The sequence below is a fragment of the Pithys albifrons genome, chromosome 11 (genome assembly GCF_047495875.1).
Source record: "Pithys albifrons albifrons isolate INPA30051 chromosome 11, PitAlb_v1, whole genome shotgun sequence".
Taxonomy (NCBI): domain Eukaryota; kingdom Metazoa; phylum Chordata; class Aves; order Passeriformes; family Thamnophilidae; genus Pithys; species Pithys albifrons.
Genome location: NC_092468.1, coordinates 17,139,865 through 17,152,652, shown reverse-complemented (window position 1 = coordinate 17,152,652; position 12,788 = coordinate 17,139,865). Strand labels below are relative to the sequence as shown.

The following is a 12,788-nucleotide window of genomic DNA, read 5'->3' as shown; positions in this document are numbered from 1 at the left end:
TAATTCAAATTGGAAGCTGTTCTTTTCAAAAAGCCAGATTTTTTACACATGGTCTTATTCCTTATTACTCTCCACCCTTTCCCTTCAGCCCTAACTCTTTATCTAAATCCACCACATACATAAAAATTAAAAGTTCAAAGTCACATTTTAGGGCAAATTTCTGGTTTGGGTTCTTTTTTTTTTCTGTACCTGTAGCTGCTCTGTGCTGCAGGACACAGGTTGGCATCCACAAAAATTTGTTTGTTCTATACCTTTTCTCCTTCTCTCCTTTGTCCAACAAAACACAAGGCAGACCTTTTCTTCCACTCCCTGTAAAGGTGCCTGTTGTGTCACACCACCTAAAGTTGCACCTCCACACTCTGCAAGAGTCCTGCCTTTAACTGCAGCCAGTCACTCTCATTCCAAACTATATGTGCACACACACACACATTTGCATATATATGTGTATGCACACCTGTTTTTCAGCAGTTAATTTCAAGTCTGCAACAAAGCTGCAGTGAGAAAATTGCCATCAGTTTTGGCTTTTGCCTCCAAAACCAAACACCACTGTATCTTGTGATAGACTCACAATTGTTGCGCAAACTTATGCACTTCCAAGAACATTTGTGCATCCCACTTTTTCCTCTGGACAGCTGGCACTTCAGATTACTAATGCAATTAAAACAGCACTGAATGACAACAAAACACAATTACTTGCAAAGTCTCAGCTGCCCCTGGGGTGCATATACTGTATTTGCCACAATGGCTTCAGACTCCAGGGAGCACAAGGATTTCACTGCTCTGTGTCCACCTGGGAATCTCACTGGTAGTGCTCACTATCCCTCTCTGATAAAAGGAAGATCTGCAGTACTTCCATCTGCTCTGGAAGTGTCTCCCACAAGCACAGCAGAGCTACAGTCACTCCATCACTCCTGCTCAGCAGTATCATCCTTCACACTGACAATGCTGGCATTTCAAACCACACTACCCTGTGCAGGGAAGACACAGGATGAGAAGCACAGATTTAAATACTTGGGTTAGTTCTCTGGTAGCTTTCAAGAGAAAACCCTGGGCCTTCCCCTCAACTCTTCATGCAACAATGAGAAGAGCAGACAGAGCACAAGTGCAGCAAGAAACACTCTGGGACTTCTGGTGTCAGAAGGAGAACAGCTGTTGCATTTGAACTCCACGAAGCCCTGGCCAAGTCATTGCTGAAGAGAAAGGGGTACAGTGCCTTAGTTAACAGCAGGAGAGAAAGGGTGATTTTTCACAGCTGCAGCTCTTGCAGCATCTGACAATGATGGGAAGTCCTGCAGAACACCAAGGCTGCAAACCCTCCATTATGGCAAATCATGTTATACAAAGGATGACCTTCCTAAAGCATCTGCCTTAAAGGGCTGTGCTCACACTAGCCAAACTCATCTTCATCCAGGTGTGGATTCTGCTGGTTCTGGTATTCAGCTCCATAAAAGGCAGAAAAGTAGAAAGATAGCTGAGATAACCACCTCCTAACCCTCCTTAATGTATGTATTCCTGCACATAGAACAGGCACAAGGCAACAGCTGGACACTAGAGCAGGGATTAGGGGTAAAGCCTCAGACCCAATTAACTCTTGTGAGCAGCTGGATTTCTCTTTTAACCTCACATTTTGTAATTTCAGAGAATATACTTAACAGCTTAGACTTACCACACCTACAAGAACACCTGTAAATGAAGGATCACAGGATCACACACAGTGCAGCCCTACTGGTGCACCAGAGAGCTGCTCTGTACTTCTTCCTCTAGTTCACCTTAAGTCTACTTTGTGCATCCTCATCCTTTCCCCATCCCTGTAATGACAACCTTCTCTAAAAAAGAGGGCTCCAAAACATTATCACAAATCAACAACATGAACTGACAATGCCATGAATTTCAAGGCTTTTAATCCAAACCCCAAAACAATAGTGCTGTCAGTAGCAGGGACAACAACAGAATCAGTGTTTCACTGTCTCAGGGCAGGCTCTGCCTTCCCTCCCCCACACCAGCAAAACATTCCAATATAAAACTCTCTCTCATTGACAGTAACATTTTGACCAAGTCAGTTCCAGATAAAAAGCTTTGGCCATGCCAGCTGTGAGGTCACCATCTCGACTGGAAGGCCCTGAAATTGCAAGAGCCCTTCTTTTCTGTCAAAATAAGGAAAGAAGAGAGAAGAGGTGTGAGCCAGTCCCATGTGACAGAAGCACATCCCAAGCCAACCAAGATACAGTTCACGCCAAAGCGGGCACATGAAAAGGAATCACGCATATTATTTCTGGAATGACTTTTCAAATTAGCTCATGCAGCAGATCGAAAATGGAGAGCATATTTGTTTAGGGAAGATTAACTTAAATCAGTGGAAAATCTATAAAACCTCTGCAGCCATAAACCGAGGGTTTCTGATTACGCTATCTGGTGGTCCTCAAAACCTGACTTCAGCTGGCCTCTGTGGGACCCAGCAGTATCCCCAGTTTCAGCACAAGAGAAGTACTTCTTTGAGGTATGAAAAAGCAGGATTTGTTTGGGAATATTTGATATAAAAGAAAATCCAGATCATGTTCATTTATTCCAACTCATTCACCTCTGAGCGACCTTCTGTGCACAGCAGAACTCCTATCTTAATGCACCTTTACTTATGAACTTTAAAGCATTATAAAATTACACTTACTGGAGATGGAATGAAGGCTTCATGGTAGTTCTTAGGATTTATTCTCAAGGGCCCCTAAAAAAAAATAAAAGAAGGAGAAAGATTATGCCCGAATCTTATTAATTTTATATAACACCAGTTAAATTAGAGAGCTGTGGGTAATATATCTACTGTGAAACATGAGAGATACATCTAAATTTCCATTATACATTTCAAGTCTTGACAACTTAGCATCCAAGCAATTTCAAGCCAAGAGGCAGTTTCATGATAGGCTGAAGCTGATATACTGCAGTCTGTCATCAAAGAGATGTTGAATCATTACTTGTTGCTGCTACTGGGTGAACTGAGGACCCAAGCCCCACTGTTCCCTTCACTAAGCATCCACCAACTTCACTAGTAAACAGACAATAGAAACAACTTGCTTTGCTCTGTCTTGGAAAAGGAGAATCTTGGTTTTGCTTATTTTGAAGGACGCAAGGAAAGAGGAAAAGCTGAGCTTGCATGGCAGCAGGCATCACTCTTATAGGGGCTCTGGCTGCTTAAGCTGTTCCTGCAAACAGACAGCAGTAGTAACTCTGTGATAACAAAGATCATTTCCAAAAAAGAATCAAAAGGATTTTCCAAAAACAAACACTTAAAGTCTACAGGATTAAATTCTGTTTAAACATGCTTAAAGTCAAACTGTCTTAAATACATTTGAAACTCCACGGTCTATCTGTTTCTGTTTTGTTATCTGCCAACTCAAAGCCCAAGTCACCTGCAGCAAATTCATATCAAATTCTTCCAAAGTAAACCAACCAGTTTTGCTGCTTGTGCTCAGGTCCACCCAACAGAAAGGCAGAGCCAACCAAGGCCTTACAAGCTACATAGCAGTGCCATTCTCTTCCCAAGAGGGTCCTGGGAATTGGGATTTAGGTGACTGCAGTTGAAACTGGCAGCATTAGATTCCTATAGGAATACAAGTAGGTATCTGCCTTCCAACAGGCTTCTGCTTTGGGCTGAAACTCTACAGATTTCTCCACTTGTGTATTTGAAGTAACATGGGCCAATTTATTATACGAACAGATTCCATCTGTTTGCACTTCTGTCTTAAGCAATCATAGGAACATCTCACAGGAATTGCTTCCTTAAAAATTTACTGCAGCAAATAATTTTTTTATGTAGTCTAGGAAACACTCAGACAATATGAAAATAGAGCTGATTACATGTGAAATTTTTGCTGCCTTGAAGAAGACTTTGCAGATTTATGAAGGTTTTCCATAGTAGTTATTTGCTTTAGCTTGAAAATACCAGCAGCATGTATGCTACACTCTTTAGGTGTTATTTGAATACTTTGCTGTGATATCTGACTTTATGCCTTACATAATTAGTACTAACGAGCATACAAGTTCCATGGCAGTCACAACCCAAGACAACAGCATGGAAACAAAGATGACCCACTGAGAGCAAACCTGGGGATATTTTATGCTTAGGCCAAGTGAGATCTGACTCACTGTCATCAGCCTCTATTAGCACTGGTACCCACTGATGGAAACCTCCCAATGGTCGTCTTTCTCCCCTTATTTCCCAGAATCAGTCATTGAAAACAACACACTGTGAGTAAAGGAAGCTGCTACAGAGAAAAAGGAAAAATTGGAAAGGGATGGTTGCTCTGCTTAACGAGTCAAACAATTTCCATACCCACATCTACCCACCAGCACAAAGCAGATGAGGGGATATCCTGTGTGTTCCTCTGCAGAATCCCCTTGAATAGTTTGGGACAGCTGTCAATCAGTCAGGTGCAAATGCCCATCATGGGCATGAAAAATCAGGGTTTGTGTCCATGGCCCAGCAGGCGCCAGAGCGGCAACATGCACAGGAATGCTCAGCTCCAGCACACGCAGAGGAGCACAGCGTTATGGTGTCTATGGGGCAGCATGTCTGCTATGATCAGCATTAGAACTTTTACATCAAGTAGCATTAAAATACTTCTTCTCTTTCCTTTAATGAAGAAACTCCCAGAATTTATCTTAGAAAGCAGATGGGGCCTATTATCTGTGCCTATGAAAATCCTATTTACAATGTTGTACATTTCATGGTGTGATATCATATCTGGAACCAGTCACTCTCCCCATCTGCAATGAACAACTGTTCTCATATGTGTATTAAGGGGTGAGGATCTGGCTGCAGAGTCTCATGATGTCACACTAATGTTGTATTACTTTACAATAGCTTGCAAATAATAGCTGCTATATTTATCAGTGTTTTTCTGTCAGTAGGGCCTCTGTTATGAAAGGCAAGAAAAAGATTTGCAGGAAGGTTTCTAAAACACTTTCTGATGATTCAAGTCAGCTCCATACATACTTGCCAAAAAGGTTCCTAACCTTATTGAGCTTCTCAGTGAGACACAAAAGGGTCATGATTTCTCAAGCTGCTCTGCTCAAACCAGGGCAGGCAATACTCAGACTAAACTTTCAGTATCCCAAATCAAGCATTTATAACAGCTATCATAACATATATGCCCAGATGCACTCATATGTATAAAAAAGGTTAGGGTTCACAAGTACCTGCTTGCTATCAAAGCCTTCTTGGAAAAAACAATTAATGAAAATCAGGGAAACCCCATCCTTCACACCCACAAAAGAAGAGCTTTCCAAGGGAAAACACCCTCTCAACCAGCAAAGCAAATGCCTCTCTGCACACTCTCACTCCGCCTGACCCCGACAGCTCTGCAGGGAGGGTCTGGGAGACACTGGGGGCGTGGAGCAGACATGAATTTCTGGCTGATGCTTCACAGGATGATTATGATCCTTTGGGTCAATGCTCTTTAATACACAACCCAATTTCATCTGTTGTGTACAACCATCATCCTGTGCTTACGTAACTACGCAGAAGTTATTCTGTCTTGTTTGCCTTCAGACCATCCAACTGATTCCAACAAACCTGACACATTTGGTGTTTTCTCCCTGCGGTTTTAAGGGCAGGAAAGTGGGAATTCTGAGCACTCTTAAGGGCCCAAGTACAGATCCCATCTCTTGTGAAAGGACACTTCCACACACGTCACACAATGAAATGAATCCAGGAATCCACAGGGCATTTTCTGTGTGTTACTCATCAAAAACAGTTATGTCAGATACAGTACCAGAAGTCACGAAGACTGTTATTACTGACAGATGTCAGTGCCCATAAAATAACCTTTCGTTCTTCCTGATCTAAGACTGTTTAATCTTCATGGAACTCATGTTTCATCTGAGCGATCTCCACATCTGACAGTAGTTTCTGTGGGTTGGGCTTTTAGGAATATTTAGCTGCCAGGGTCCAGCAAAAGTCTCAGTGCTCATGGTAGGCTCTTTTCTCTATAACAGATGTCTCAAATTCTCACAAAAATCCATGCAGATCCAGCATTTCCAGGATGCTCCAGGGGACAGCCCATGCTCAGAGAGTCATACTTCTGTGTGGGAGCACTCCAGTTTCCTCAGGACCATCCAGTTCAGACCACTAGGTCAGGAATCTCCCCTTTCACAGGTTCTTGTGGAGCCTTGTTGCAGGTTACCATGCCAGACCAAAGCCCTGCTTTTGGGGAGTAACACACCAGGTATTTGTTCAGTATGTCTTGCCATTCTACAGAACAACGTTGAATATTTGTCCCTTTGCCACAGTTGCATTCAGGATCTCATCCTAGTTGAGGCTGCAATGATGAATCGTATCAAAGAGATCATAAGCGTGAATGAGCTTAAATTGAGAAATACTGTGCTGGGATGTCCATGATCTGACACAGCTCTAAATGATTACATTCAACTTCTACAGTCTCAATTGTTTCCCTGAGATGTGGAACTGGATGAAAGGAACACAGATACAGCCTAAGGAAGCACGTATGACTCTTCCAGTTATGCAGCACATGACCTGGAGTAGACACTACACATTTACAAGAATTAGGGATTGTTTTGCCAAAAATCATGCAATCACAGGTCCACAGGGACTCAGCATTTCAACAGAATTCTCAGGTAATAGTCATTGTCTGAATGTGCCTCATCTGCAGCTGCACTTGACCTCATAGGCAGGCTCCACACACTACACTTAATGCTATCAGGCTGTATTATCAAAAATGGGTGCCAAAAACTCACCTGCAGGCAAGGCAGAAGCTTTAGGTGATGCCACTGCAGCAATGAGGGAGTCAGAACTTGAGGCTCCCATTTCTTCCCTCACCATTTGTTTCCCATTGCAGATGTCTATGATGGCCTTTAAAAAGGCACTGGCCTAAGGTCAAGTAGCCCAGCAGACTATGCTGCTCATCAGCAGGGATATGCCATAGAGCCATTTTCCTGAAAGCTAAGAGCACATCAGATTGGCCTGCAGGATGGAATCAGGCAGTCTGATATGTGAAATCCTCACCATGGATCAAGAGATTGTGCCATTATATTATTATACGAGAATTACTATACAAATATAACAAGAAATCAGACAAAATCTAAGGTGATGTCATTAGCAACTTCAATGCACTGATGACAGCAAGTATCACAACCTCATCAGTATTACAATACTAATTAAATGGCAATGCACCAGTGTGTGTTTGGGTAAATGATGGCTCTGCATGGCTGCCATGCCCCCAGCGACTTCCACCAGCCTTTCTTCCCCAGCCAGTCTGATCTCACTGGGATGCCATGTGTGTGTGAAAGAACATTATACCATGCTGAGGACTGTACCACAAATGTGGCTCGAGGACACTGCCCTCTTCTTCACCTCAGCCCTGCCTGCCTTTATGCAAATATCCTTCTGAGGTCCAGCTACCCACACAAGCAGCAGGTTCACCCCACATTCTTCAGAAAAGAATTGCTGCCTAATAGGTTTGTGGGTTTTCTGCTCCAAAAGGAAGCACAAACATCTTTGTGAGAAGTTTTAGCAAGAAGTACCCTGCTAAGGACATTGGATTTTACTTAAACTGACACAGACAGAAGCTGCCAGCAACTGCTGTTGCTTTGAGCATCATTTGTAAGAGGAAGTGTCTCCCCAGTAATGACTACCATGGCCAGCAGAACATCCAACCAGACATCTGCAATTCATCACTACTGTGGATCAGGGTTTTTACAAAACATGCAAGCAAACCAAAAACTATACTTCAGATGAGTGCAAAAGGTTTCACCCCACTTCTAGAAGGTCCTGAGAAAGGGAAAGTATCTTTCTCTGGCATCTACAAGTGGTACATCAACTCCCTGTCATCAGCTGCCATTGGTTTCCAACAACCACCTGTGACTCCACAGACTTCACATAAAAGCATGGACAGTGTATGTTTCAGGCACCTGAATTAGCTCTGCCCTTTTCAGTCCCGCTGAAACATCTTCCTTTGACATGTAGGCTTCAAATATACTCTTCTTCCTCCCTCGAGTGGGCTTATTTAGATTCTTTCTGTCACCTGATGGGACAGCAGCATAGGATCCTCCTGCAAACAAAAAGTCAGAAGTGTTACCCTGTCCCTCAAACATGTCTGTGCATCTTAACAGCAGCTGTACAGAGGCTTTGTATTCAGAGTTGAACTTCTGGGAACAGTTTGCCTAAAAATACTGGCACCCAACTTCAGAGCACTGAAAAGCCTGGAATAATCATATTTTACAATAATCAACAGTCTCTTACAGCTCATTTTAAAGTCAATAGCATTCATCCCAGCCCATCTTTTAATACTGCTGAGCACAAGCTTCAAGGCAGCTTATTCCTGAAGCGTGTACACACTCTGCTTTAATACCTCTGGGAGTTCCCAGTTGTCTAGGATTTATTCTGCTGTCTGAATTGTTCATTGTTTCTGTCTGCGATTCAGAGAGTTGCCTCTTCCTATCGAAGTTCTGGGGAGTTCTTGCAGATTCAGAGTTGTTTCTGGTCCTTGCAAACCCTCTCTTTTCCGCACCTGAAACCAAATACAATTTTGAAATAACAGGGGAGGGAGAGGAACCCCAGTGTCAGCCTGTGGTCCTGGTGAAGTTCACAGTCTCTAGTACTCAGTACAAGTCACAACCGTGAGTCATTCCCTTTATCCAAGAGAAACAATGTCTTCATTAGTTCATTTGTAATCTGTTGGCTCTCTGGGCCTCATAATCCACCACTAACTTATTTTACCATAAATAAAACTCTGGAAATTACGATGCTAAAGTTGGATACAACCCGTCCAAAATCCTGGGAAATTCATTAGAGCACATAAAATGTGAAATTGTTCAACTGTTTCCAAAGCCTCCACCCCATTAAGCCCCCAAGTAGTGAGAAAATGTAACTTCCCTACAACTTAATTAAGCAGTTCAGGAATCGCGGAGGAAAAAAAAATTCTTAACAATCCATGCTGGAGTAATTAACTTTGGAGCTACCAGAGGCAGGAGGGCACACAACCACCCCACAAACAACTGCCAAGGCTCCAAATGTCCAGCCTGTTCAGAATAGGCCAAGATCATATGAAAATATTCTGCAAAAACTCACCCCTTACTTCCCTGCCATCACCTCAGCCCCTTCCCTACAGCCAGGAGAGCAAGCAGCAGCTTCCAAAGCGTATGCCAACGCTGTTCCACGGATCAGCACATTGGAATGCAACCCAGCGCCGCGCAGCTGCCCTCTTGGCCCTCCACCTGGATACTGAACATGTCATCACAGCTTTGCCTTCCAGCCCCTCCTGGCTACGCTCCCTGGGTCCAAGCTTGTACCTGCAAGTCAGAAAATGTGCAACGCCAACTTATTTGCTATGGTGCTATCCAAGTTACAAGGCAAATTTTTTTACCTATGGTATCCTTCCCAAACGAAATCACAGATTGCTTCACAGCAGCGAGGAAAAAAACGTTTACAAAGCTGTACTTAAGCAGACATCTTTAAAAATATGGTACAGTAAGAGAAAACTGCTACTTTACCCAATCACAGACAAACAGCAACTTTCATATATATATAATAAATAACAGGAAAGTCAGCAGAAGGAGGGAGCCTTCTGATTTGGGAGAGCAGATATCGAGACAGGCAGAGGGGCGGCTCAAGGTGCCACCTCAGACCTGCCCAGGAAGAGATTACATGTCACAGTGGTGTCTCCAAACAGGAAGCTGAAGAGAGGGCCTCTGTGCTCAGTGAGGATGAGGGACATATATTTTGGGCTCTTTCTACACCATCAAGCTTTTCACACTCTGTGCACACCTCGAGGGAGAGGACTGTCTGAGGGAGATTGCAGCTGTAACATGGCAAGAGCACTGACCCAAATTTAGGTTTCAACTGAAGCAACCAAGGAAACACTACCTGTGTATGTACCACATGGTGAGATGAAGTAAAATTAAGTGATTTGCAAATGCCTAACAAACTGATTTACAAATACCCTTAGGGTCAAGTTATTAAGTTTAAAAACAGATACCAAAAGTATGGACTAGAGAACTGGCAACACAGTTTGCTCTAATAGGGTTTTTTCAGAGGCCTTTTGGTGAAGGAATCTGACTTAAACTGCAGCAGGTGGAATTTTAGGAACACTATTAAATAATCAAGGCACTAGGCTGATCACACAGAGAGGTCATGCAATCTGCTTTGCTGGAGGTTCTTAAAAATAGGTGAGCCAGACATCTGCCAGAGTTGGTCTAAAAAGAGTAGGTTTTTCCTTGAGGTAGTGAAATGGATGACAAGAGCTCACAAGGTCCTCTAAGCTCTTGTTTCTATGACAGCAAGTCACAGAAAATACTACTATGAACTAAAGAACCTGGGATAAAAAGGAGGCTAAATCTTAATATGTAATTAAAGAGGGGCTGAAGAAAAAAGAAAAGAGGTGAAAACTAAAATGAAGAGGGAAAAGAGAATAAATATGCCTAGTGAGCTGAAAAAATATGTCTGAGAGGCAGAAATAGGCACTGCAAAATAGAGTTGTCCCAGCACTTACTGTGGCCATTGGTTCAAAAATTTGAGGCCACTACAGCCAAAACTATTGCACAGCAACAGCAAAGAGTGGAGCAGCACCTTTCTGTGCTGAAAGGTAGACATGCAGAGAGAAATTTGCATGTTTCCAGCACTTAAGCCTTGGGCTTGCTCTTGTGGGATTTGCTCAGAGTCATACACCAACTCAAATTAAAAATTTACTCAAAAGAACAAACTGCCTCGACCCAGCTGGCCTGTGAGGCAGTTTACACACAGCCACTTCAGGAAGTGTTTGACCTCACTGGCCACACTGATAGCTAAACAAAACCACCCTACTACAAAGCCACAGACAACTGTCACAATTAGCATTCAACTGGAACACACCAAATCCTGCATAACTGTAATTTTTTGTATTTCTCCCTTTAAAAGAAGAGAACTAACCACAGGTCACCATCTGTTTCAACTAAAGTCAATATTTGCTTCTGCAATGCACCTGTCCCCTAAAACTGAAAGTTAGAAATACCTCTGATGATGGGCTTTCCTGCTGCCCAGCATTCATATTCAGATGGATAAACAGACATCATTTCACAGAGAAAACTGTAACTTGACTACTCTACAGATAGTGTAGGATATATTGAGACTAATCTTTCTGAAATAACTATCACAAACTTAGTTAAACTTTATTCCAGCACCAGCTGTTGGGAGTCTTCCTTTATCTTTGGTGTTACAGTTGTGTGATTTGTAAGACAGAACAAAATCCCCCAGGGTAAGATATCACACAAAGGAATAACACATTCTAGGCATTAAAATAATCATACTAAATAAACAAATAAGTAAATGAATAGGATAACAAATTAAAAATCATTTCAGTAGAAGGGAGAATGAAGTGCAGTGACAGAGCTGAGGTTGGCTGATCCATCCAACCCCAGAGCAGCAAAGGTCTGCTGTGCAGAACCGTTGGGGCTGGAATGCAGAGCAATCCTAGTGCGAGACACGAACATTCACCACACACAGCAAATGCAACAAGCCTGGGTATGTCTCTCTGGCTGCACAGATGATGTTCTCTGCTCTCTCTCTCCCTTGGGATTTCTAGGTATTCTGCCATTTCTAATGGGAAATAACAAAGGAGTGACTATTTGAGGAATGGTGGTTGATCGTTCTTAACTTGGGAGTCCTCTGGAGGGAGATTTGGGTTGGAACAACCCCAACAGGTATCAGGCAATGGAAGTTCCCTGCAAAGGTGACAGTGACACACCTAAACAGGACCAGCTATTCCTCACATAGAGCAGGGAAACCCTTCAAACCAGCCAAGGGGAAGTACTTGAGGGAAGCAGAAACACACAACTCCCACCTAAACAGCAAGTGAGCCATGAAAGAAAAGCGGGTGCATTCGTGGGCATTCAGAACAGTTCACAATCAGTGACTCGCTTTTATTCTCAACATGGGCACCAGGAAAATGAGCAGGAAGGATGGAGCTGGGGGCTGGCTCCAGCCCAGGAGCCCAGTCCAGCACTCGGTGCACTGAGGCAGCAGCGGCTGGTTGAGCTCCGCTGGAAGGACAGTGCTGGAACTCAGTCTGGAATTCAAACCATCACACCTCATCTCCATCACAACAATGACATCACACAATGGCACATTTTGGTCTTTACACTTAAGTACCTATTAATCTTCTCTTATTTGGGAATAAAAAGAAGCACACAGGCAGCTTCCCAGAATAATTGATCTGGCTTACAGTAAGAGAGAGGGTAGATGTTTTAAATCAGCTTATTTTGACATAATTTATACAAAATCACTCTAGAGTTTAGCTTTTGAAAAGTGCTGCATTTAATTAAACTTACATCTATTAGTCAGTTGATCAACCAGATGATCAACTAAATCAACTGAAATGTTCAACTAAACATGAAGTTACCAAGACCAGAAAGTCTTTAATTTTATACTAAAATTTGCATATTGCTTTACATAAGAAAGCACCAAGACCCTCAATTTTATTTACCAAAAATAAAACATTCCAACTGCCCTGTAACATCTGACAACCTCTTGATTACTATCAGCAGAGAAGGAAAGTATTTCTCACTGACTTTTCATCAGCACATCCATGACAGCTCCCAGTCAGGATCCAGCAAGAACTAGTTTTATTTGAGAGATCCAAGTAAATTCCCAGATATGGAGATCTTGGTACAGCCTCCTAGTACAGAAGGGTCAAAGGACACCAACATGGTCACTTGACAGTTTTACCTCTTACTGAACTTCCAGCTTTGTTATCATCTACATTATTTATGAAGATCCCTACATTACTTCTGCAGCTCCCTGGGGT

General features: G+C 42.8%; 1 protein-coding gene across 5 annotated transcripts in view; it reads right to left on the bottom strand.

Annotated features, from left to right (window-relative positions):
• The window catches only part of DIS3L2 (DIS3 like 3'-5' exoribonuclease 2), a 183,139-nt gene that overhangs the window by 156,418 nt on the left and 13,933 nt on the right, over window positions 1-12,788 (bottom strand). For 4 of the 5 annotated variants that reach the window (XM_071566546.1, XM_071566545.1, XM_071566550.1 and 1 more), the window contains 3 exons: window positions 8,361-8,519; window positions 7,921-8,060; window positions 2,666-2,719 (listed from right to left, as the gene is read on the bottom strand). In XM_071566546.1, the coding sequence (XP_071422647.1) occupies window positions 2,666-2,719; window positions 7,921-8,060; window positions 8,361-8,519 (353 nt within the window). Of the gene's footprint in view, window positions 1-2,665; window positions 2,720-7,920; window positions 8,061-8,360; window positions 8,520-9,079; window positions 9,301-12,788 lie in introns of all 5 variants that reach the window. The other variant, XM_071566549.1, reaches the window with a different exon arrangement.